The 25,172-nt window shown below is 45.5% G+C and overlaps 1 protein-coding gene across 8 annotated transcripts in view; it reads left to right on the top strand.

Annotated features, from left to right (window-relative positions):
- Positions 1-24,928, top strand: part of LOC105010767 (unconventional myosin-XVIIIa) — a 68,374-nt gene extending 43,446 nt beyond the window's left edge. For 6 of the 8 annotated variants that reach the window (XM_020048266.3, XM_020048262.3, XM_020048261.3 and 3 more), the window contains 22 exons: positions 685-813; positions 4,316-4,459; positions 4,735-4,824; positions 5,111-5,230; positions 5,414-5,525; positions 6,632-6,759; positions 7,867-8,021; positions 9,944-10,067; positions 10,223-10,423; positions 10,516-10,626; positions 11,176-11,280; positions 11,464-11,610; positions 11,772-11,885; positions 14,602-14,718; positions 15,468-15,551; positions 16,421-16,558; positions 16,885-17,070; positions 17,160-17,302; positions 17,938-17,982; positions 21,563-21,685; positions 22,401-23,855; positions 24,840-24,928. In XM_020048266.3, the coding sequence (XP_019903825.3) occupies positions 685-813; positions 4,316-4,459; positions 4,735-4,824; positions 5,111-5,230; positions 5,414-5,525; positions 6,632-6,759; positions 7,867-8,021; positions 9,944-10,067; positions 10,223-10,423; positions 10,516-10,626; positions 11,176-11,280; positions 11,464-11,610; positions 11,772-11,885; positions 14,602-14,718; positions 15,468-15,551; positions 16,421-16,558; positions 16,885-17,070; positions 17,160-17,302; positions 17,938-17,982; positions 21,563-21,685; positions 22,401-23,844 (3,960 nt within the window). In that variant the 3' untranslated portion in view covers positions 23,845-23,855; positions 24,840-24,928. Of the gene's footprint in view, positions 1-684; positions 814-4,315; positions 4,460-4,734; positions 4,825-5,110; positions 5,231-5,413; positions 5,526-6,631; positions 6,760-7,866; positions 8,022-9,943; positions 10,068-10,222; positions 10,424-10,515; positions 10,627-11,175; positions 11,281-11,463; positions 11,611-11,771; positions 11,886-14,601; positions 14,719-15,467; positions 15,552-16,420; positions 16,559-16,884; positions 17,071-17,159; positions 17,303-17,937; positions 17,983-21,562; positions 21,686-22,400; positions 23,860-24,839 lie in introns of all 8 variants that reach the window. The other 2 variants (XM_020048260.3, XM_020048268.3) reach the window with 2 other exon arrangements.
- Positions 24,929-25,172: the final 244 nt, after the last annotated feature.

Here is a 25,172-nt window from a genome sequence, read left to right as displayed (position 1 = left end):
TATACAGCTCCGGAAAAAATTAAGAGACCACTGCACCTTTTTCTTTCCTTTCCAAAAAAGTTGAAAGGGGAAGTTTTGAGTGAGGAACAGAAGCGTTCAATTTGCAGTGGTCTCTTAATTTTAACACTTCTGTTCCTCACTCAAAACCTTACTTTTTGACTTTTTTGGAAAGGAAAGAAAAAGGTGCAGTGGTCTCTTCATTTTTTCCAGACTGTATACACATACGAGTGAGTGTGTAGGGAGTAGTTGTTTAAATTTGCAGATTGAGCCAATGTCAAGCTGCAGAATTCTGGCAGCGTTCTTATAGGCTACGGATCCAGCAGATTTTTTGTGAATTTCGATGAAAGTTTGTGGGAATGAGATTAGGTTATTGAGATTTAGGATTAGGTTATTGAGATTTAGGATTAGGTTATTGAGATTAAGGATTAGGGCTAGGGCAATAGGTAACATGAATTTCTGTATTTGGTTATGTTTCTGGGGCCCAAAAGGATAGAAAAAGTGTGTGTGTGCGTGTAATACAGGAGACTTTACTGTGACAGCACTTCGACTGGCCATTTAACCCAGTCAATAGGACACAGTCTGAGAAAATGAATACAGCCTGTTTTTTCATGTAATTTATGTACATGACTGCTGTATACGTCTCCTGTTTTATAATTAACTAAAGGTGTGTGCTTTCCTCCACAGTTGTTCTTCAGAGCAGGGACCTTAGCTAAACTGGAGGAGCAAAGGGATGAGCAGACCAGACGCAACATCACCCTGTTCCAAGCAGCCTGCAGTGGATACCTGGCCAGACAGGCCTTCAAGAAGAGGAAGGTAGGCAGAACCCAGTCAATCAGAGGAAGGTAGGCGGGACCCTATCAATCAGAGGAAGGTAGGCGGGACCCTGTCAATCAGAGGAAGGTAGGCAGGACCCTATCAATCAGCGGAAGGTAGGCAGGACCCTGTCAATCAGAGGAAGGTAGGCAGGACCCTGTCAATCAGAGGAAGGTAGGCAGGACCCTGTCAATCAGAGGAAGGTGGGCAGGACCCTGTCAATCAGAGGAAGGTGGGCAGGACCCTGTCAATCAGAGGAAGGTGGGCAGGACCCTGTCAATCAGAGGAAGGTGGGCAGGACCCTGTCAACTGCAGAAAGGCCCATTCCAAAAGTTCTAAAGTATCAGGCATTGGTGTTTTACTGCATTTTTTGTTTAATATAAGTTAAGTCTGTATCATAGTTTGGAAATATTATCAAGTCAGGAATTATTTTCAGTTATTTCAAATAATTCTATATAGAAGTCCAGAGTTAAAGCTTGACACCATATTTTAGATGGGATTTAAAACAGAATGTTCTGAGGAGTGGAGTGAAGGTCGTCTGTTGCGGGTCGAACTTCAGAAGCTGTTTGCTCTGCTGTAAATCCCAAACTATTCACCACAGCACTAAATCATTCAGCCATCCCACCTGCCCGATGCACCAGGGACGGGGGGATGACACGTCCCCCTCAGTCATACGGTTGTCAATCAGCTGTTTCAAACCGCAGCCATACAGTGTGTGCCGGCGTCTCCTTCTACTGTGTTCTATCTCCACTTCTCCCCAATTTATCTCCCTCCATGAGATGGGGCCATCTCTCTGGCCTTGATAGCATCTCTGCAGCTGATGTATGGAAGGAGTCCAGCCCACCTTGTCTGAGTGAGCGGGCAAACTTCATCTGTCCTGGATAGCCCTGAACATCCAACCACAGGACAGTCACTGGCTAGAGCCATCCTTTAGATCCTCATATACTCCACTCTACCTGTATTTCAGCCATGGATATGTACTGTACTCTATGTTTCTAGGAAGCAGCCATGTGTCTTTAAGGGAAAGTCACATTCGCTGCAATATGTTCCAACAATGATCCAGGGGATTTGTTTTTTAGCTAGGTGTGCTAAAAGCTGATGTTTTTAGCATTTAGCCATTTTTGTTATCAGAGCTTCTATTAAAGTGTTATGATTCTTGTTTTGCCCTCATGACAACATAAGCAGCTTTTGAGTAATGGGCATGTGGTGGAAATAGGAATCTGGGAAAGGCCAAGTTCAAAGGGCATCCTTCAGAGAGTGAGGCAGACTGAGGGAGAGGAGCTCTTTTTAATCCACAGGAAAGGGCAGGAAAATCAGCACTGAGGAACTGTGTGGAGGCTGTACCAGTACTAAATCCATTAAGTCAGGTCGCCCTGAATGCTTTCTCCTCCGTAAATTTATTTTTAAGAGAGAGATAAGATTCAGTGTATTATTTTTTTGTGTAAAATTGTTGCCTTTCAACTAAAGTTCAGGTTTTTGTATGGTAAGATGTAGTACTCAATTATGGATGAGGGCTAAGGTTCTGTGATTTTTATCTGGTCGGGAGACGTTGGTTCATATCATTGTATGTAAACCGTTATTTTTTATCCAGTCGACAAATAAGTAATGTGTTTGTCTATAGAGTCTTTATTTGTTTGATCATTCATAGTTTTCTGGAATTATCAGGTTTTACGTTCTAAACAATGCTAAGAAGATTATGTACAGTTTTTCCGTAGCATAACATTTAGTCATAGACCTAGATTACCTGTATTGAAATCTTAAGTCTGCTTGGTTTATTGTTAGTGTCATAATGTTGATAGAGAAATGCACATGGCCTGGTCTATCTGCCCTGAAAATCACCTGAAAGGCAAACATATGCAGTAGGTTTCAAAAGTAGTTATTCCAAGAGCACTAGCCCTAGACCAGTGTAATTGGAGGAATGCAGTGAAGTGGCATATAACTGGTAGTCAAGCCTTTCCTTCCTCCCACTGTCCCTCCCTCCTTTCCTCCGTCTCTCCCTCCCTCTCCAGAAAGAAGATTAACTGAGTGTGTCTATCCAAAGGCCTGTCTTATAATAATGATTGTGTGATGAAACCTACTAGGCTCTCAATCTCCTTCCTGTTCATGAAATTTGATTAGGCTTCCACGCTATCACTGTACAACATATCCGTTCTGAATGGGCTGTGCCCTGGACAGATAGGAAAACACGGCTAAGGTGTTAGGAACATGTTCTAGAGCAGCAACAACTCCGATGAGTACAATGAAGTCACGCCTGAACCCGTACACTTCAGCCAGAAATGTCAGGCTGGGAAACGCATCCTCAGACATGATGGTCGATTGGTCCAGCATGACTTCATCACAGCGATTCTTTTTCGAGAAGCTCCAGTTTCCCTTTGAAGGTGTATGCCTGCCTTCCTCTCCACAACCCTCCTTCTTGTACTGTGGAGGAGGGGGCATGTGGAAGACAGGATGTTTTCTTTTGTGTCACAGCCAAGTGTTCCGCCGTGCTGTCTTCCCTGACGTGTACCTCTGGGAGCCCAAGGCGATTGAACGGAGCAGCCAATGGGCTTCCTAATTAAGCCCTTGTTTTAAGTCAGGGAGCGCGGTGCTGAGTGGAAGCAGGTGGCGTGGGCGGAGGCCTCTCCGGCTGTCGAGTAGCACACCGTCTTAACCACACACACACCGTCTTAACCACACACACACACAGACTTAAGAGAAGGCGCTCACACCCCTCGGGCAAGGGAAGACACCTAACCAAAGCTCTTACCCAGGAAATGACATCCACTCCAAGCTCGTAGATGATTATGTCTGAATGTTGGCCCACGATTCACATCCTCTCAACAGACTGACTTACAAGTACCGTAGAGACAGGCCCTCTACATATGAATAGCCTTTTGTTTATTCTCATCTTGCAAGTGCTCTAATCTTCTGTTTGCCTTATTCATAATGGGCTAAACCTCACGAATGAGTCCCGTTCAATATGCCTGTTTGAAATGTTCTGAATGTAGCAGTGTGTAACGGCTTTCATGGTGTGACAAATCCTAATTGGCCATAGAGGCTGCCTTCAGGGCGGAATCTACTTGATGCTGATAATATTGTTGCTCTAATTGGGTTTTGCAATAATCTGCCGCTACTGCTACTGGAGATGCTCATGCATCTCCAGACGTGTGGAAATCCTGTAACACTTGGCACAGGCTTCCAAGATGGGTTGATGTTTGATTTAATTAATCAAAAGGGCTTCCGGCCTGCGAACATGCTCCCTTCAAAGAAAGCTGTCTGCCGACGTCTGGCTGGTTAGTCAGTGCTGCAGCACAGGAATGCGGGATTTGTTCCCCTGTTGAGCGGGCCTATATCTGGAGCAGAGGTAGCTGTCTCCGTGCACTGAACCATCCTCTCCGTCCAAGCCCAAACAGTACTGTCCACTCCATCCAAACAGTAGAGTCCAGTAGCGTACTGTCCACTCCATCCAAACAGTAGAGTCCAGTAGCGTACTGTTCACTCCATCCGTGTGTGTGCTGTGCAGATTCAGGACCTGGCCATCCGCTGCATACAGAAGAACATCCAGAAGAACAAGGGAGTGAAGGGCTGGCCCTGGTGGAAGCTGTTCACCACCGTACGGCCACTCATCGAGGTGCAGCTCACGGAGGAGCAGATCCGAGAAAAAGACGTAAGAATGTGTATTTCGTAATCCGTGTGCCGACCTGTTCAGCCTGTTCAGCCATCCGACCTCACACCCAGCCGCAACTGTGTTCCACATTACTGAAGCCAGCGTCTGCATGCTTGAAATGGCTGCACACCCACAGAAATGAGTCAGGTCCGCTCAGCTGAAGCCAGGTGGGAGGGCTGAGGCGCATAGCTCAGGATGCCAACATGGCTAGCTCAGCTCTAGCTGTTGTCCTCCTGGGTCTCATCGTTTTTCTCCTCCTGTATGCTCTGTTCCAGGAGGAGATCCAGAATCTGAAGGGGAAGCTGGAGAAGACGGAGAAGGAGAGGAACGAGCTGAGACTGAACACTGATCGACTGGAGAGCAGGGTGAGTCACCCAGGGCACCATCTTCTGTGAACTGCATGCTGGGAGATAGTGTTTTCCATGCAAGTGGTAGGCAGTAGTTCATTCATCAGAAGCTGTGTCGGGTTATCAAACAGTCCCCTCGTGTGTTTGGTGTTTGACTAGTCTGCGATAGGAAAATGAGCCTGAGGATATCAGTCTCTGACTTCACACTGGAGGCAGCCGTTGGATGTTGTGTGCTGGGGTGTGACTTGGCCGTACACACTGAATTGTGTGTGTGTGTGTGTGTGTGTGTTCGTGTGTTCCTCAGATCTCAGAGTTGTCAGTGGAGCTGGCAGACGAGAGGAACACTGCAGAGTCAGCTTCTCAGCTGTTGGAGACAGAGACCTCTGAGAGACTGAGACTGGAGAAGGACATGAAGGACCTACAGGTACACACACAAACATATACCGTCTAACTCACACTACTGGTACAGTCAGACACACACGCCCGCGCGCACAAAGACACCAGTCACAACTGACACTATCGCTGACTCATCCATGGCTCTCTGAGATGGGGAAGATGGAGTCTGAGCATAACATGCTGCTGCTCTTCAATATGATCTGTTTCTCAGGCTAAGTTTGAGTCCATGAAGAAACAGATGGAATCCATGGAAATGGAGGTGATGGAGGCTCGTCTCATCCGGACGGCAGAGCTCAACGGGGACATGGAGGAGGATGATGACGGTCAGTCCTGCTGTTGTATTCAGACACTCCCACAAACCGACCGTGCGCCGGCCACAGTTCTTTGACAAAAAGAAAGGCATTTGACCGCTGTTAGAGACATACATTGCATACTAATCGGCAAGTTGTAAATGGCATTATCGTCATCTGTTTTCAGAGGCAAAACAGACCCATGTTAGAAAGTGGACCTTGGTATTTAGTTCCAATCTGCTGATATGTGTTATATGACCATATTTTAGACTACATACAGTAGGATCATTATGAATTGGCACGTCTTGCTGGGAGATCCATGTGTGGAATTAATATGGTTACTGTCAGGGCCCAGTCCTGTCTTTCTCGCCTGGTCTTGTTGCGCTGACCGAGGTGGCCTGCTGTGACTGTATTGTCCTTGAGTCTCTGAGTCAAGGCGCTCAAGTACCCGGCCTCCACATCCCCAGGAATAAAGCCAGTGTGGAGGTTTCAGATAAATGAGAAAATTATCTTGCGGATCCGAGCCAGTGGCCCCTGGAAGCTGTCATTATGCTATATATATGCAAATGTCTCTTCTTAATGGAAAGCCTCAGAGTTCCTGTGTGGAGGGGAAATCGACAGGCTCTCAAATGATACGTTTGTGAAATGAACCTGGACCCGCCTCTAGTCTTCACTGGTGTAGATACTGTCTGACCGCCTCCGCTCTCAGCCCAGTTAAAGCTCTTTACCATATTAGGTTCGGCCCTACCACTATAAACCCTCATCAGCTCTATACCCTGTGTTTCAACAGTGTCAAGTCCTGTTTTTTTTTATAATGAATCTGCTTGTATTTGAGATGATAAAGTGAAGAATATTCTGGTTCCCTCAAGTTTCTTGAAGGTTTTCCCTTCTTTTGTCGAGTTGTGACTAAAAGTTTTGTAGAAAAGCCGTTTCATCGTCTGTTGTTGGCATCACTTACACGTGAGACAGTGAATATTTCATCGTAATGATTCCCCACAGCATCTACTGGCTCAGTCACTCTGAGCCTCCAGCCTGGTTCAGTCAGACAATTTAGCATTAAAGGATCAGTCACTCCAGATGTCTCATATCTGTCTCAGTCACTTTTTGACCCTGTGTTCTGTCATCGGCCCGTCCCATAGGAGGAGAGTGGCGCCTGAAATACGACAGAGCTATCCGGGAGACAGAGTTTACCAAGAAGAGACTTCGGCAGGAGTTTGAAGACCAGCTGGAGACGGAGCAGCAGAGCAGAAGACAGCTGGAGAGAAGGGTACAGCACCATCATGCTGAATGCCAGTGTACTGTAGTGTGACCTCATAGGTTACAGCACCATCATGCTGAATGACAGTGTACTGTAGTGTGACCTCATAGGTTACAGCACCATCATGCTGAATGACAGTGTACTGTAGTGTGACCTCATAGGTTACAGCACCATCATGCTGAATACCAGTGTACTGTAGTGTGACCTCATAGGTTACAGCACCATCATGCTGAATGACAGTGTACTGTAGTGTGACCTCATAGGTTACAACACCATCATGCTGAATGCCAGTGTACCATGACCTCATAGGTTACAGCACTGTCATGCTGAATGCCAGTGTACTGTAGTGTGACCTCATAGGGTGCAGTACCGTCATGCTGAATGCCAGTGTACTGTAGTGTGACCTCATAGGTTACAGCACTGTCATGCTGAATGCCAGTGTACTGTGACCTCATAGGTTACAGCAACGTCATGCTGAATGCCAGTGTACTGTAGTGTGACCTCATAGGTTACAGCCCCGTCATGCTGAATGCCAGTGTGCTGTAGTGGTACCTCATAATGTCCTTTTCATTTCACCACACACTGACAACCCTCATGGGTTCATGTGACTTACGGATGCAGAAAATTGCCGTCCGCTCGAAGAACATCTAAACAAATAAAATGTTTTGTATGACAAAGGTGTTACATGTGGGATTTTCTGTGCATTGTAATTTCAGAAATATCCATAATATCTCTGCAGTAATAATGGACCGGTATTTCAATGCATTAAGTTCTTAGGGAATCATTTTACAATAAAAGTATTTTCAATTACCGGAAATATTTAGATAAATGCTTTTTTAAACAGGTGTAATGTAAAAAGTCAAGCAGGCAAGTCTCCAATATATTATGGGGAGGACTAGTGCAATATCTGTTTGAATGAAACATAATTCATTCTTCCAGGGGAGATATCACGTGTGTAGGACATTTTAAGTATCGTAAAGTTGATTTTTCTTAGTAGGATATTCAAAAGTAGGATCTAAAATTAGTAAATGTACCTTGTGCTGTTAGTCTATGAGAGGAGTTGTTTGCAAACAGAGTAAGGTGTTCTCAGGCTTGTCCTTCTGCCTGTGTGTATAGCTGACTGACCTTCAGGCGGACAGTGATGAGGTGCAGCGCTCAGTACAGCAGTTGAAGAAGAAGTGTGCCAGGATGACCGCTGAGCTGCAGGACACCAAGCTGCACCTGGAGGGGCAGCAGAGCCGCAACCACGACCTGGAGAAGAAACAGAGAAAGTATGTGGACACTCACACTGGCAGTCACACACCCACCCCCCCCACACACACACAAACACACACATGACCAAGCATGTTTTAATCTGGATTGTATACCTACTAAACAGTAAGTAAAACCAAAACAATTAATTATACCTTCTTCCAACTTGAATGTAAATTTGAATAGGGCTACTTGTGGCCAGTTTTCACCCTTGTGTTCTGTTAACATTTTGGTTACGCATTATTTTAGGGCATCAAATTGGCCTGGGGGGGGTTAAATCACTACCCAGTACTCACTATTTTATATATTTGTATGTCCTAGACAAAGTTCTGCTTAATAATATGTCTAGAAAATCTGATCATTGTGACAAATTCTATGTTTTGGGACAAAACATGTTACACACAAATTGATAGTTAGGGAATCAGATGGAGAATAAGCCATGACAGTGTTCTCAGAGGCTAGGTTTCTGGGAAGGCCCTCACACGACCTGCTGGTCTTGTGTCAAAGTAATCGAAGCAAACTACTCTGGAGAATGTTCACCAGAGTAGTTTGTGACATGGCTGCACAGAACATCCCTGTCTTTGTATCCCACACTGATTCATTTTTGGATTTGGTTTCTGCAAAGTGAAATATGGACAGGGTCCTTAGCAAGCCCTATAGGTAATATCACCTTGGGAATGTTATGAACAGAACTTCCTGGCTCCTCACACACACTACACAACCAAGCCTTTCATGCGAGAAAAGTTCAGTTCCAATAATAACTACACAACAAAGCCTTTCCCGCAAGAAAATGTCAGTTCCAAAAAAACTAAATGGTATTTCTGACAAATCTTAGTCATAACAAGTTAGTTTGACCCTAAAATAACTTAAGGGTTACGAAAAGGGCTGTAGAAATGTAGTTATTTGGAATAATGCAGTTTTATTTATTTATTAAATTGTCTAACATTTGACATTTTCATCTTCACAGCAGAGAGACAATATTGTTGTCTTAAAGCAAACAGCAATTCTGTGATTATTTACAGGGCTGCTACAAGGATTCTGTGTTATTAGGCTCTGAAAAATATCTGAGTGATTTTAAGTTTTCAAATGTTTTCAATTTCCAAAAAATGCATTTATATCACAGAATAAGATATTTTGGGAAGCAGTTGGGAACCCCTGGGTTATAGCCATATTTGCTTAACCATCCAGAGAGTGGGTTGTGATTATTCACTTTTGTCTTCTGAGATGCACTTATACACTTGTTGACCTATCTAGCAGACAACTAAAAGTTTCTTCATTTGAGCAGAGAATGGAGACAGGCTGTAATATGTGGAATTGCATTAGCCAATGAAATGAGTCAGACTTTTAGCACTTGAGAGGCAGTGGCAGAATGTGATCTCTCCCCCGGGGCTAATTGAAGATGCACTGTGGGAGCATTCATTTTCAGCTGTGCAAAGCCGGGGACAGCTCCTCTTAGTGAAGAAAAAGAGAATTAAGCAAACTGACAGTTCAGAACACTTCACAATTCAGCCCAACACTCCTAAGTGTGCCTACCCCACACAATTGAACATAACATTATGCTAATAGTCCGAATGTTATTGTAAATGAACAGCCAACTGTTAGCATTTAAAGGTGAGTGTAGTTAAAATGGAGGATATACAGTTAGTAATAGTCCTCAGTGAGCCGAGAGGAGTAAAATGGCTTATCTTATTGCAATGAATTAAGTGATTTAACTCAACAAATAACTCGACAAATGGGCCTAGTTAAATATTTCATGAAAGTGTTGTTGCACATTTTCTGCTTCATTTGGCTTCATAACATCCAACAACATTGGATAAAAATTGTCTATAACATTTATGATTTTGGGGGTTTGTCTGTAAGACTAAAGTCAGTGGAGAGTGAAGGAGAGGTCTTGAGACAGTTTAATGGCCTGTCAGTATAACATCAGTTTTGCTTGTGTCAGGTTTGACTTGGAGCTGAGCCAGGCCCAGGACGAGGTGCAGCGAGAGAAGAACCTGAGAGAGAAGCTGAGCAGGGAGAGAGACATGATGACCGGCGAGTTGTTCAGTCTGCGCCAGCAGCTGCAGGTAAAACCTGGACACAGATGATGGATCAGTGTTTTGTTTCCCCCCTGGGAGGTGGGGGGGTCGTGTCCTCCATGTCCTCTGTGCATCCGGCCTAGTCCGGGAGGACCGTGTTGCCCCCTGCCTGTCTGTTTGCTCACTTGTCTGTCTGCATGCAGGACAAGGACATGGAGCTGTGTGCGGTCCAGCTGAAGGTGGAGCAGCTGGAGGCAGAGCTACAGGATCTCTCCTCCCAGGAGTCCAAGGACGAGGCGTCACTGTCCAAGACCAAGAAGATCCTCCGCGACCTAGAGGCCAAGGTCAAAGACCAGGAGGAGGAGCTGGACGAGCAGGCGGGGACTATACAGATGCTGGAACAGGTAAAGGAGGAGAGGGATGTGGAGGAGGTGAATGCGGAGACCGTAGAGGACATCCCAGCCTAATGGTACGCCTGCGCATGTTTCTGCTCCAGGCCAAACTGCGTCTGGAGATGGAGATGGTGAGTCTACGGCAGTCCCACTCCAAAGACATGGAGGGCAAGGATGAGGAGGTGGAGGAGATCAGGCTGTCGTGCAGTAAGAAGGTACCGCTCACCGCTGATGTCTTTCCCATTGCAATCCTGCTTGTGCTTTTCTGACCCATTACCTCCCCGATTCAGAGTAACAGCTTGTCAAACCATGTCGAGGATACGGCACCAACAACTCTGACAGACACTTGAAGGAAAAAACACAATCACAGTGCAGGCAATCGTTTGTCAGATGATATTGCCCTCCAAATTCCTTTCTTGGCTGCCTTGATTTTTCCGATAGCAACGCGTCATGGCAACCAGCTCGGGGAATGATTTCTGACATGATTTGTTGTTCTCTGGAATGTTTTGATTACATGCTTCTCTAAATATTTTTTTTTGCAAGGAAACTCTTATGCATTGTAATATTACAGTCAGGCTGTCCAAGATACAGTACAACTTTGGGCCTCTAACTGTAGACCTATGAGGATGATGTGGCGTGACATGTAGAGGTTAATGACACTGCAGTGCTGGTCATCTGTCAGCCTGTCCCAATGACTGGAAAGTTTGTGTCCTGAGTCAACTGACCTGCCTCTGGCTTGTCGCTCTTTTCTGTCTGTCTTCTAGTTGAAGCAGATGGAGGTCCAGCTAGAGGAGGAATATGAAGACAAGCAGAAGGTCTTGCGTGAGAGAAGAGAGTTGGAGGCCAAATTACTGTCTGCTCAGGACCAGGTACTTAATTACACTGTGTCTGTGTGTGTGTGTGTCAGCTTGTTTCTGTGTGATCTATACACAACCAATGCCATCATAACGAGAGCTACATCTAGTTCTTAGAATGGCTTCAGAATGCTGGCTGCGGTGTGGGAGTGTCTGGTCGGACATAAGATGCATTGGAGTCACTGTGTTCCCCTCTAGGTGAGCTGCAGGGATGTGGAGACGGAGAAGAGGCTGAGGAAGGATCTGAAACGCACCAAGGTACTGCTGGCCGATGCCCAGATCATGTTGGACCACCTGAAGAATAACGCCCCCAGCAAGAGAGAGATCGCCCAGCTCAAGAACCAGGTACACCACCCTACTTTACACTGTATCTCATCATCATCATGCCAGTAAGGAAATTCAGCCCTACTAATACCAGTAATCCTACCCATCACCTAATCAAGGGGATTTCTGAAGATTGAACTTCTCTCTCCCTTCTCCCCTCCTCTTCCTCTCTGCCTTTACAGTTGGAAGAGTCCGAGTTCACGTGTGCTTCTGCAGTCAAGTCTCGTAAGGGCATGGAGCTAGAGATAGAGGACCTACACATCCAGATGGAAGACGTGGTCAAAGTCAAGATGTCGGTGAGTGAGACTTCTCTCTGATGACTTACCCGTTATGACTCCTTTCCATTATAGCTGCCACTATGAGAGGAGTCCTTTCCATTATAGCTGCCACTATGAGAGGAGTCCTTTCCATTATAGCTGCCACTATGAGAGGAGTCCTTTCCATTATAGCTGCCACCATGAGAGGAGTCCTTCATTACCACAGCATTCTATATAAGATTGTTATAATAATGTCTGGAATTAAATAATGAGGCAAATTGTAAATAATAGTCTTCTGCCAACACATTCCACTAGGCCGGCCTTCAATTTTAGACTGAGAACAATAAAACAATTTTACAGTCTATCCAACTCTTTTGTAGCAGATGTCAATTTCTTTTGCATTCAGAAGAAGTTGGTATTTAAATAAGTTTATCTGGTGCTTTTTGTTTATTTCGTGCTTTTTATCCCTGTACAATCTACCGGCATAACCGATATCAGAACATGAACAACTTGAATATGTGTAGGCTGATTGTAAACAGGCTGCTTTGAATTTTTTTACTGCTAGTCTGCTTTTCACACTAAAAACATATTTACAAAAATCTCAAAGCATTTCAATAGATTTCAGTAGAAAAAGGTAGAAACTAGGCTTCAACCGCTAAAAATGCCATACAGAGTTTGCAGACTTGTCTGGAATAATGTGCTAGCATATTTTCTTTTACACATTTGTACCATTTCTATTCTTTTTAACTATAAACTTTTAAATGTATGTGAAAGCACGGGTGCCAAACAAGTTGCTTGGAGGGCTGAGCATCTGCCGGTTTTTGCTCATCTTGTAGTTGATTGATCAATTAGGTCACTAATTAGTTAGGATCTTCCCTCACCTGGTCGAGTTAGACACCAAATGAAAGGAGAAAAACAGCCCTCCATGCAATAAATTGAACATCTGTTCTCTATAAGCTTCAGAGGAAAGCTTTTTGATAGGGCCTTTGTTCTTTAACTGTTTCAGCTACAAAAACCACCCTAATGTTGACGTGTGTAGCCTGACTGACTGAAATTGAAATGGCTTCAACACAGATTTTTGCTACCGTTCCTTCTTCATTAATGATAATGCTTGTTCAATCTCCATTAATTTTAACTTCATACACTGAAATCACTGCCACAAAACATTTGAATGTTCAAATTGAAAGACTCTACTGTATATGGCTTTTGAGGATCTAGTGCTGAATTTACTAGTACTGCATGCTACTAGCATGTGTACTAATACCATTAGTACTGCCGTCACTACCACTACTAATACTATTACTACTGCTGTCACTACCACTACTAAAATGATTACTATTGCCATCACTACCATTACTAATACTATTACTACTGCCGTCACTACCGTTACTAATAGTATTACTACTGCCGTCACTACCACTACTAAAACATTTACTATTGCCGTCACTACTGTTACTAATACTAATATTACTACTGCTGTCATTACGGTTACTAATACTAATATGACTACTGCTGTCACTACAGTTACTAATACTATTACTACTGCCGTCGCTACCGTTACTAATACTATTACTACTGCCGTTGCTACCGTTACTAATAATATGACTACTGCCGTCACTACCATTACTAATACTAATATTACTACTGCCGTCACTACCGTTACTAATACTAATATTACTACTGCCGTCACTACCGTTACTAATACTAATATTACTACTGCCGTCACTACCGTTATTAATACTATTATTGCACAACCATGCACAAACACTTCAATCGGTGGCTTTCAGTAGTGTTCCTCCTACTGCACTCTCACTGCCTTTCACTGTGTGGAGACACAAAGTGCAGGTTCGCCACACATTGAATTACCACGTGTAATTACAGCATTATACCACACAACAGAACCACCACAGTGTTATTAAAAACAGTGGTGTCATCTTTTACTCTCCATTACACACACAGCAGATAATTTTAGTGTGGGTATTGAAATACAACCATAAATATAAACGGACCTGCAAAATGTAAATGATGTGTTTTTTTCATTCCTGGGTTATGTGCTAATGGAATAATTAGCTGTGTTGATATTTTAGCGTTCCATAATTGTCTCCCCCAGGAGAGCACTTTCCATGTTTTGAAGGAAATTGTCAGAAGAAAGAGGGGATGGGATAAAGAGACAGGGATGGAAAGAGACGACAAAGCAAGAGAGGACAGAGAGAAAGGAGACAGGGATAAGAGGGAGGACAGAGAAATGTATGGAGATAGGGGATGGAGAAACGGGTCTGAATACGGGGGGCAGGGTGCGGGGGGAGGGTGCGGCCCTGTAGTCAGCTCATTGTTGTGTTAGTGGTTCTGCACAATACTTCAAATATCCACAGTTTCAGAGAGCTCAAAAAAAGGCCAGGTGTCTTTCCCTCCGGAGTAGATTTCAATCTGATCATCTGTCTTAGGACACTAGAGCCAAGCCAATACACGGTTCATTGGCCACACAGGTTTGTCTGGAGGCCTCAATGATCCAATCAGGTCTGATTATAGCAAATCACACTAATCCACCACCAGGGCCATGCCACTGGTTTGTATCCATTAGATATCCATTCAGCACTGCTTGGGACTGGCAAGCTGATGACCATTGATTAATTTCGCTGGCTCTGGAAAACGGCTTGCAATTAGGTGGTGAAGTGTGCCTCTCTCTCTGTGTCTATCTCTCTCTTTCTTACTCTTCCTGCCCCCGAACACTTCCATCTCTCTTACTCTCTGCCAGCTTGAGGAGCAGGTGTCTCGTCTCCAGAGGGAGAAGAATGACCTACAGTCTCGTATGGAGGAGGACCAGGAGGACATGAATGAGCTGATGAAGAAACACAAGGCGGCCGTGTCCCAGGTAACCCGGCCCCTACATGGACTCTGTCCCATGGGGCTGTTCAGCAGCCTGGTTCACCTCACATCTAATAAGAGACAGTTGGGTCCAAAATGACTGGCCCCTCGATAAAGATGAGCATAAAAATGAAATTGGACTTACTACATCTTCAATTCAATTTGTGCTTGCGAGACAATTCAGGGTGGGTGTAACATATTTTTCAGGCCTTAGCCCATCAACCATATACCACGCCCGGAGCCTTGCAATGCAATTAAAACTGTAAACCTATGTGAAACTACACACCAAAGCACAGTGTTGGTATTCAATCTTTCATGCAGTTATTTTGTTCATCTTTATGAAAGGGGCCGTTAATCATGGACCTTACTATTCTATAGACTCTTTTCTATCAACCTGCCCTGGTTCCTGTTTTGATTTTTGTGTAGGCGGAATGGTGTTGAAATGAATACTAGAAATGGCATTACATTCTAACTTAATCATTATGAGATTCAATCTGTTCCACAGGAGGTTATGTTAATTAGAATAAGACTGTCACTATATATCTCGCTTTTGGGTATGAATTAACATCCTAAGAAGAAATGCAAGTCATTTTGCAGACACTCTTATCCAGAGCAACTCAAAGTGCATGCATTTCACGTTGGCCCCACCGGGGATTGATCTCCCAACCCTGCAAGCATAACGATCCAGCAACTGAAGTTTCATGGAAGCACTCTACATAATATACTTTGACTCTTCCTGTTTTTGTGACCCGTCAGTCTGCCAGAGACCTGGCCCAGATCAGTGACTTGCAGGCCCAGCTGGAAGAGGCCATGAAGGAGAAGCAGGAGATCCAGGACAAGGTAACCACACGCTGCCATGGCTGCCTGCCCGGGGAGCCTCCATCCCCCTGCCTGGCCCTCACCCTTTCCAAACTTCTCCCACATTCATCAGCCGCTCAGAGGATGGCATGCTCTCGGTAAAGACATCCATGCTGTCCTACACCGTTACCTTGACCTTGACCTGGAGATCCGAGAAGTGCTGTTCTGTGTTGGTCGTAAGGTTGAAGATCTGCCCCCAGATAGAGAGAGAGGGAGAGATTGAGACAGAGAGATCGATAGGAAGAGATAGATGGCTCACTTGACCTCGGAGCCCTGTACTGATTAACCGCTACGAGAGGAACATTGTGTTCTTTAATGACACAAAAGGCCAGATCCAAGTCCTCTGTCTCTCAGATGCTAAGCTCCTCATTAGGAGCCATGGTGCATTTTGGGGACTTTTATGTTGTCCGTGTTTATCATTCTCTTATCAGGCAGGAGAGAATTCCTAAGACAGAACACGTTTGTAAAGCATTGATCTTTTTTGGCCTCCCCCAGCAGATGTATAGTGGGATCTGGGATCGTTATTCAGGCCCGATTCTCAACCTCTCCTTCTGGCCATTAGAGGCTACCAGGTCATCCACTGCTTATTGACTATTCACAGCAGATACTCCTGGCATGAAAGGCAGCAGGAGCGCTGGCTCCATTCCCAAAATGTCTGCCCGGGTGGAGGTTGTTCACAGTGGACATGAAGGGAAGGAGGTGAATGTTTATCTTTGTATCTGTTGTGAGAGCATGCAGGCGTAGTATTGATTAGTGTAGAGTTAGATTGAGGTAGGATGGGTCAGGCAGTGTGGAGGTGATCTATGGAATCACTGCTGCTTCCTGTGTGTGTGTGTGTTGCCCCCCTCCAGCTGCAGTCCCTGCAGAGCCAGCTGGAGTTCCAGGAGCAGTCCATGGTGGAGAAGTCCCTGGTCAGCAGGCAGGAGGCCAAGATCCGCGAATTGGAGACCAAGCTGGAGTACGAGAGGACCCAGATCAAACGCCTCGAGGTGAGACGAGAGTGAAAGAGGGAGTGTGATGGGGTGGGAGTGAGGGGGAGACAGAAGGGCTTGTATGTGTGAGAGATAAAGGGCAAGCAGGGAGGCTCATAGGATACTGTGAGGGAAATGCATTTGATGACAACTGTACTCTACAATCTCTCCTGAACCATCTGTGACTTCTGCACACCTGAGCTCCATAGAAATTCTTAGTGGCCTGAATTGGGCCTTCGTTCAACTGCATTAACCACAGACTGGACACGGAACATGCTCACTGCTGGACATCTGAGCTGTGTGTTCAGTGGGATTCTGACACGTTCTCTTCACCCCGTTCCCAGAGCCTGACGGGGCGTCTGAAGGAGAACCTGGAGAAGATGACGGAGGAGAGAGACCATGTGTTGAATGGAGAGAACAGGGAGAAGGAGCAGAACAAGCGTATGCAGAGACAGATCAGGGACATCAAAGAGGAGATGGCTGAGCTGTCCAAGAAGGAGTCAGAGGCCAGCCGCAAAAAGCATGAGCTGGTAAGAGACAGGGCCCACGGGCCTCTGTGCTATAGTTTGGACTGTCCTCTCGGGTTTGGAGTAACGGTCACTTACACATTATCCTTCAGGAAATGGACATTGAGAGCCTGGAGGCGGCCAATCAGAGTCTGCAGGCAGACCTCAAGCTGGCCTTCAAGAGGATTGGAGACCTGCAGGCCGCCATTGAGGACGAGATGGTCGACAGCGACGGCGACGATGACCTCATAAACAAGTGGGTCCTCCTATCCATAGATAATAGAACGCTGCTTTAAATCTATGCTCCCATCCGTCTCGTCGTGGTCCAGTCTTGTCTGTCCCATCTGTTTCTCTTTCCCTTCTCTCTTTCTCCTCCTTTCCTCCTTTTCTCTTCTCCTTTACTGTCTACCTTTCCCTCTCTCTTCTCTCAGGTATGGTGGTCCTTTTAGAATCCTCTCCCTGTGCTTTCAAACTCTGTCTTTTATTTAATGATGTGCTCTTGTTTAGCTGCCTGGCCCCGGTGTCTCTTCATGAGCAGGTTCAGGGTCAAGCAACTGCCGAGCCTCTGCGAAGCGAATACTTCAGCCATACATGGCCTTTGAGAGGGAGTTTACTCTCCCTCTTCCCTTTTAAACAAGGGGGTCGGAGAGAGGACAAGCGATTTGTTATTCTGAATCACTGCCCAAAACCGCGCAGTATGGAAGATGTTCATCACATTTTCTGCAGCCCTTGTTTATTTTTTTTGCCTTATTTTTCTCTTTTCACAATGTAGCCATCCCGAGGCACGCTGCGTCCCGGTTTGGTTTTTCACAATTTGTTGGCTGTGCTTCTCATTTTCTCTTTCTCTCTTTTTCCCCATCTTGTTTGTTTTCTCTCCCACTCATCGTCCAGTTTACAAGACATGGTGACAAAGTATCAGAAACGAAAGAACAAAACGTGAGGCCAAGCATCCTGTCTTTATCCCACTGGTGTTTGGTTTCCAGGTTTTACAATCCCTGTATGCTGTATGATTACATTGAGAGCAAAAGGAACATGTTTTAAATTACATTGATTAACATTGATTACTAATCTACTGTTTGAGAGATGCTCAGCACCGTGGAGGATTTTAGAAAGCACGAAATACCTGAAGATACTGCATCAATCTCCCTTGAATGATCATTTAACCATTGGCCCATTTCAAACAGCTTGCTTTGGCCTCCATCCTGCATCCTGCGTCTGTGACATGCCATTCTAGCTGCATGCATTTGAGAACTTCCGTAACCAACCCGTCACTAATTATATTCTGTTGAAAAGCGTCGTCAGATTTCTTTCCAGTGCGTTGGTCAATTGATAACACAAGATTCAAGTCTTTCTTTACATCTCTCCGTGAAGGAACCTAGAGGTCTGCTTGTTCAGTGGGACCTCATTTGCACAATGGGATGTCTTTCATGCTTTGAAGTTCAACAAAAGAAAGCATTTATTCTGAAGCCCCATTAATTTAAATGAGCTTTCCAATTTCATTGAAGCCCATCATGTTTTGGTAGAAGAATGCAAGCATACGTCACTATTTTGCAGTGTAGAGTGTAGTTGGTTTAGCAGTTAAGTTCCTCAGCGTGTATTATTTGTGTCAGTATTAACCTCTAATTGCCTGTTTCAGAACACATCACTGTAGTCAATTCAATAATAAAAAAATCTCATTGTTAGTTTGCCATCTGACAGGCCGGGACCTCATGTGAGTCAGTACAGTGCGTTCTGTCAGTACGTCGACATCACGCCTGTAGGTTCCTTATTTAGGAGAAAGGAATGACAGTCACCATGGTTACTTAGGAGCACATATGTTCTCTCTTCGATTTGTATGTAATAGCAGTGAGGTAAATGGTAATGGAATAATTGATTTGCCAGTGTATTGTGAAGGGAAGAATGCTGCTATTTGACCTTGATTTGGAGAAATTGAACCAATAAAAATGTGACATGAACGGATTGTGAAGGGAATACACAATAATGAATTGGTCGGCAACCTTTGGACACCTTTTTCCAAGTTTTCAAGAAGCTCTTTTCAAAATGTCAAGAGGGAAGGGTGTCATCTTTGCCCATTGCATTCTGTCCTGGTCAAAGAAGGATCTCTGTAAACATCTTCTAAACAGTTGGCCTTAAAGGGTGTGTTCACTGCTTTTTGCAACACACTGCTCAAATGACAGAAGTGAAGTGAGATCATGACATAGATGCTGCGACCGCGAGGATGAATAGTTTGAAAACTGTAGGTCGGTACTGTCCGTAAGAGCTTTGTGATGATATACTGTAGAGAGAAACTCTTTATAGGAGCTTTATGATGATATACTGTGCACAGAAAATATCTATAGGAGCTTTATGATGATTTATACTGTATGTGTAACGGAGATCACAAGCGGAAACCGATTGTCAGATACAATTAATGTCTGGCTGAAAATTCCCTGTGCTTGTTTTCCCCCTGGCGCCTCGGTGCTGCTTAGCCAGTGGTGTGAGGCCAAGGACGTAAATTGTGTGTGACACCTTTTGCAAAGCAGTTGAATACAAGGCGCCTCGGTCACACAGCTGCTCCAGTGCAGGTGTTTGTGTTCCTGGTGGGGGGGGGTTGTTTTGCCTTGTAAACTATGTGGAAGTGCGTCCTTGAATTGTCTTTCCCAGACTGTTCTGTTTGATCCATTTAACAGGAAAAAGTCCTTGAGTGACAGAGTCTAATAAGTTAGCTAATAGCAATGCTGACGGACAGGCACAATGACAAGTGTTGGTTCTCCATTTCCATTTCTTAAGACTGTGTCTCCATACATTTTTATGTAGATCGTGGCCCCAGTGGAGAGAGGTGATCAGAGAATGGTAGAGGTTGTTGATGATCTTGTAGAGCCTTACAGCTGCAGGGTGACTTGGCACCCACACATAGGGAATGCATCTATAGCTCTGGGCACCAGAAGACTCGCAACACAAAGTTCAGAATAACAATGATATCAATATCAATCATACTGCATTGAACTTCTATAGAGCTTTTCATAGAATCTTAATGTGTTTCAAGAGCTAAGAAACTAAGGAGCAATTTATCAGGACCGGTCAGGCAATGGGAAAATATCCACGCACAGGTGGTGACGTATAGGGCAAAAGTTATAGTTGAGGTTAGGTTAAGGTCAGGGCAAGAGGATAGAGAACACAGATTTCTGTTTTTCTGGTTCCCTCAAGGATAGAAAAACAAATGTTTGGAGAAGCTGCCGGTCCTCACTTTGATGCCTCTTCCTCAGCAGTGCTGTATTCTTCTATTGTCCCATTCCCCTCACTCTAAATATTAGGAACTGGCAGCAAAAATAAAAAGCTATTCCACATGCATTTTTCTAGCAAAACATTAGTCAGTTACCTAACTAAAACTTGCAAAGGAGTGTTAACCTGTCATTCTGCAAAGTCGTGTCTCAGAAACACCAGAGTGAATACTACTCACTGTTACCAACAAAAATATATTGACAAAAATATAATTGTTTGCTACTGAGATGCCATCAAAACTCCCAACTGAGGACATAATGGATAACTATGTTGGCTCATGAGAAGCACTTTGTATTCTGCCCCCAGCCTCACCAGATGAGCTGTTCATTCAAGGATCTGCCTCTTGCTTTTGGGTATTTATCACGTGTCTTTAATAGTGCCATTTAGACTGATGTCAATCAACCTCTCTCAGACAAACAGATGCATAATGTAGAGGCCGAGATGCTTCACCTCTGGGATTGAGGAACACATGAATTAGAATTGAAATGTGCAGGCAGACCTTTCCGAGCCGTGATCTAATCTGGTTTCTCCTTGGATTCCCTCTGGTCTCTGTTTGCTGCTTGTTATTGTGAAGGCCAGGGTTAGAGGGCCGTCCCATCGGCTCAGCCCAAATAACAATCTACATCAACAGGCCAAGCTCAGCAATGTGCCACACAGGCGTTAACAGCATAGCTACGCCCACAGAGTTAATTACTCCTTTATAAGCGTCATTCATTTACATTCTGCTCCGCTTAGAGGCACCATGGCTGGTTTCCCTCGGCCAACCTAGTCGCAGGTGATTATGCACTTAATATGAGACGGAAAAGCACTCAGGTACCATATGCATTTATATTTAAGTACAATTATCTAATAGCTGTTTTTCTTTAAACTGAGCTATGTGGGTTTTCATCCAACATATTTTGGCCCAACTTCAGCTTCATGTCTGGTATTTTGATTAATATCCAGGAAGTAGCAGTATAGTACGACTGGATGAGTTTGCGACTGGGGGATAATGGATCTGTCACCCAGGGTTACACACAGGATGAATAGAATACAGCTGCTGTCTTACTAACTGCATCAGAAAGCTCTAGTTTTTGTGACAATCAAAACATTTGATTGGTATGTTTCTGTGTATGTTTCCAATCCAACCGTTGTCGTCTGTGGTGGATCATAACTAATTCTCCCAGCTGACTCTGGTCATCAAATGCAATGCCTCCCGTCAGGCAGCCACACAACAACACTGTCTGTCTGCTCTCCTTCTGTCTCTTCCTCACAGCGGAGACGAGGCGGACACAGACTCCGAGGTGGAGGACCGTGTGGACGGGGTCAAGTCTTGGCTGTCTAAGAATAAGGGCTCCACCAAGACCCTGTCAGATGAGGGCAGTCTGAAGAGCTCCAGGTCAGTTTCTGTCTGTCTGGCTGTCAGCCTCCTCAGACTGTTCATTATGATATCACTCTCTTCCTTCTGGCTGAGCTCAGATAGAGCAGGGCCTCCTCATTCCCTGGCCGTCCCATCCTTGTTTGAGTTTACCCTGCTGAGAGCTAAAAGGCCCAGGATTACCTGAGGCAGGGTGGAATGGAAGGGTGAGTATTTCATGAGATTAGGTGTCATCTCTTTCTACTTCCCTGTCATCCCTCTAATGACAGCAGGCGGCACCATAGAGGAAAGCGAATACTGCGCTGCCTGTCAGATTTATTGAAGTGGCCCGTTGCCAGCTGGCATTCCGGCTAAATGGCCCGCTCTCTACTGTGCCTGAGATGAATGCGTCTCCTCTCCCCTAGCAGAGATCACACAGTTAACCCCAAATATACTGTGTCTCATTGATGAGCTTTAGAAGATGAACTCACAACTTAACTTTCCTTATTAGACTCTCTTCAGAGGACAAAGTGTCATCAGAAATGTCCGATAGCTGCTGCTGGAAAGTTTGGGGGAATTTTTGACGAACCTCTAGTGTTCTAAAAGCCTGGCCATTCCTCTTTATAGTCTTCAGGGATTCAAACACATGTATTTTAAAATGTTCATTTCTAGTTGAATTGTACATTTTCAAGTCTCCCTTCTTCTTTCTGTTTCCCTCATGTGTCTGTTGATTGTTTCTCCTCCCACGACCACCCAGATATGCTGTGAATGTAGATGCCAAGGAAGGGAAAGAGGGTAAGGAGATTAAAGAAGGTAGCAAAGAGGGCAAAGAACTAGACAGCAGATCAGTGTCTGTGATGAGTTCCCTTAGCTACAGGAAGCGCTCCAAACTAAAGGACTCCATCGGAGGCCAGGGGGATGAGAGCTCCCTGTTCAGTACGCTGAAAGAACAGTCCGACACCACAGACCGCTCGTCCCTACGCAAGGCCAAGGCCAAGTCCACTGAGCAGGACGACGGCCTGTCGGTCAGCTCTTGGAAGAATTCCCAGGATGACGATGAGCGTGGCTCGGTCATCTCGCAGGCCTACTCTGAGGCCACCAGCAGGGCACGGCGAGGTCTGGAGCGCCGCTGGGCCCCACGCAGCCCGGACCCAGACAAGGAGTCCATGGTGTCGTCCCTGGCCCCCGGCCGATCCACCCGGAGAGCCATGCCCAACATGGACGACGACAACATGTCCACCATCAGCAGCATCACGAGTGTGAGTCGCACCAGTCCCCGTGGACTGCGACGCAGTGCCTCCTGGAAGGACGACGGGTGTGGCGACTCATTTGGGAGCCCGGTCAGCCCCAACTCGAGCGGGCGCTCGGGGGGACGCAGCCCGGGCGGTGTGAGCAAGGCTGATTCCCGGATATCTGTTGCCCGCAGCAGTAGGCTCAGTGAGTTTGGCCTGCGCGTGGACGACGAAGACGCCCTGAGCATGGCCTTCAGCCGGGGAACCACTTCCTGTAGCCCCCGCTCTCTGGGCCGCAGCTTCTCCACCCCGACCCGCTCCTCTGAAGACGTTGACCCGGACAACTCTGAAGTCAAGGCTGTTACCCACCGCAACTACCTGGACCCCGATCTGGAGAAGGCCATCAATGAGGTCCTCAGCTTCAAGCCCATCAAGTTCAAACGCAGCAAACTTGACGAGTCGGAGGAGGAAGAGGAGGAGAAGGACGAGCAGGGTGACAGGAACAGTGTGCGCAGCGTTAGGGTGGATGATGGAGGTCTGGGCCGTAGTACTTCCAGTGCACGTCGTTCTGCGTCTAGCTCAGCAGTGGCCTACAGCACTAGGTCCTCCAGCTGCTCCAGTTCCCACCGAGGCAAAAAGAAGAGCTCCTCGGACAGCTCCTCCAGCTCAGACAGCCACCGGAGCCGGAAGAGCTCCAAGAAGAAGGAGAAAAAGTCCCGGAAGAGCTCCAAGAAGAAGGAGATTGAGTCTGAATCCTCCTCTTCCTCTTCGGAGTCCTCCTCATCGTCCAGCTCAGCTTCTACCGTCTCCTACCGTAGTTCCAACAGCGTGAAGAGAGGTCCAGCCCATCCCAGATCGGATGAAGAGGGCTCTGAACCGAGACCTGCCAGTAAGAAGGAGGAGAAGAAGAAAAAGAAGAGGATGGACAGCACAGTGATGAAGTATCTCTACAAGCCCGATATTGACTAAAGCCAACATCTGTAGGTGATGTCTGAGACTGGAGTGCATAGCATGGTGTTCCTTTAAGCCACGTGGAGCCTTGGCTTGAATTAATGTCTCTAACTTTAATTTTCTTTGATTATGAATGTATTAATTTGACATAACAAGCTCCTGCCATAGGTGCGCAGCCTGGCTGATGTGAAATACCTCTAACTAACACATTTTCTTTGTGAAGAGTAGTGTTGATTCCACATGCTTTGTGGTGTAAGGCTCCCTGTCTCTGAGCATATGAAACACGACATGTAATTGTCTCTGTTTGTTAATTGAGATTTCTTCTTGGAACGTGACGTGTGGCGATGCTAAGGAAGCTAACCGCATGTTGGCGTACGCACTAACAGAGAGCTAGATGCGCGCCATAGCCTGCGGCTTTAGCAAATGCCCTGGTACACATCTATCCATCCGTCACTCTGCTTCCTCCAGGCCTGACTAGACATAAAGGAACTGTAGACCTACTTGAACATGAACAGACTGCTTCATTAGAATGTAGCCTCCATGTAGCATCCAGCTTTCCTACAGAATCACTGGACCATGGCTTTGTCTTTGTTTCATCATGTTGTTAAAAATCATCTACCAAAATCTACTTTTGCCCGGAAGCAGGGTTATGAAAGCCCAAACTAAATAAATTGAACATAACATAAACTTGAACTAAAAATTTAATAAAATAATAATAATAAAAAACAGACCGTGTTCTGACCGCAAAAAAACTTTTTGTGGATTGTGTACTGTTTTGGTTTATTAGGCCTTTGGTAACCCTGCATGCACTTTGGTCCAGTACTGATCGATAGTGTTCACTGTGCTGCGCTCCTATTAAAGCAGACCATACCGCTAGCCTGGGTCCTGACCAGTGGAGAGTGCTGGAGGAGTCAGTTGCAGAGCTCAAAAGCACAGTTTTCAGTTCATCAGTATTTCTCCAATATACAACCTCTTATTATTTTCTTCTCATCCACTCCCCTCTCTTCCCACAGCCCTCCTCTGTATCGGAGACACCTCAGTGAAGAGGACGTGCAGGATAGGGGTTCCAAAGGACACTCCCTAAAGGAAGATGACAGTGATGGCAAACTGGCGGAATCCATAGCATAGCAAAGACTAATGCTCATCTCTCACCAGCAGCACCATCCTACACAAGCACCCCTGGGCCAGATACATCATGTTTTAGCCACTAATCATACCCCTCATCATCCTCCTCCATCCTCATCTGAACATCAGTGAGCAAGTAGCTGGCACCAGAGGCAAGGGCAGGGGAAGGTCAGAGGGCACTTTAGAACTCACCATGGTTCTGCCTAAACAGAATGTGCTGT

Source organism: Esox lucius, chromosome 7, assembly GCF_011004845.1.
Source record: "Esox lucius isolate fEsoLuc1 chromosome 7, fEsoLuc1.pri, whole genome shotgun sequence".
NCBI classification, from domain to species: Eukaryota; Metazoa; Chordata; class Actinopteri; order Esociformes; family Esocidae; genus Esox; species Esox lucius.
Note: the sequence above shows the minus strand (reverse complement) of the source record. Positions and strands in the feature narration are given on the sequence as shown.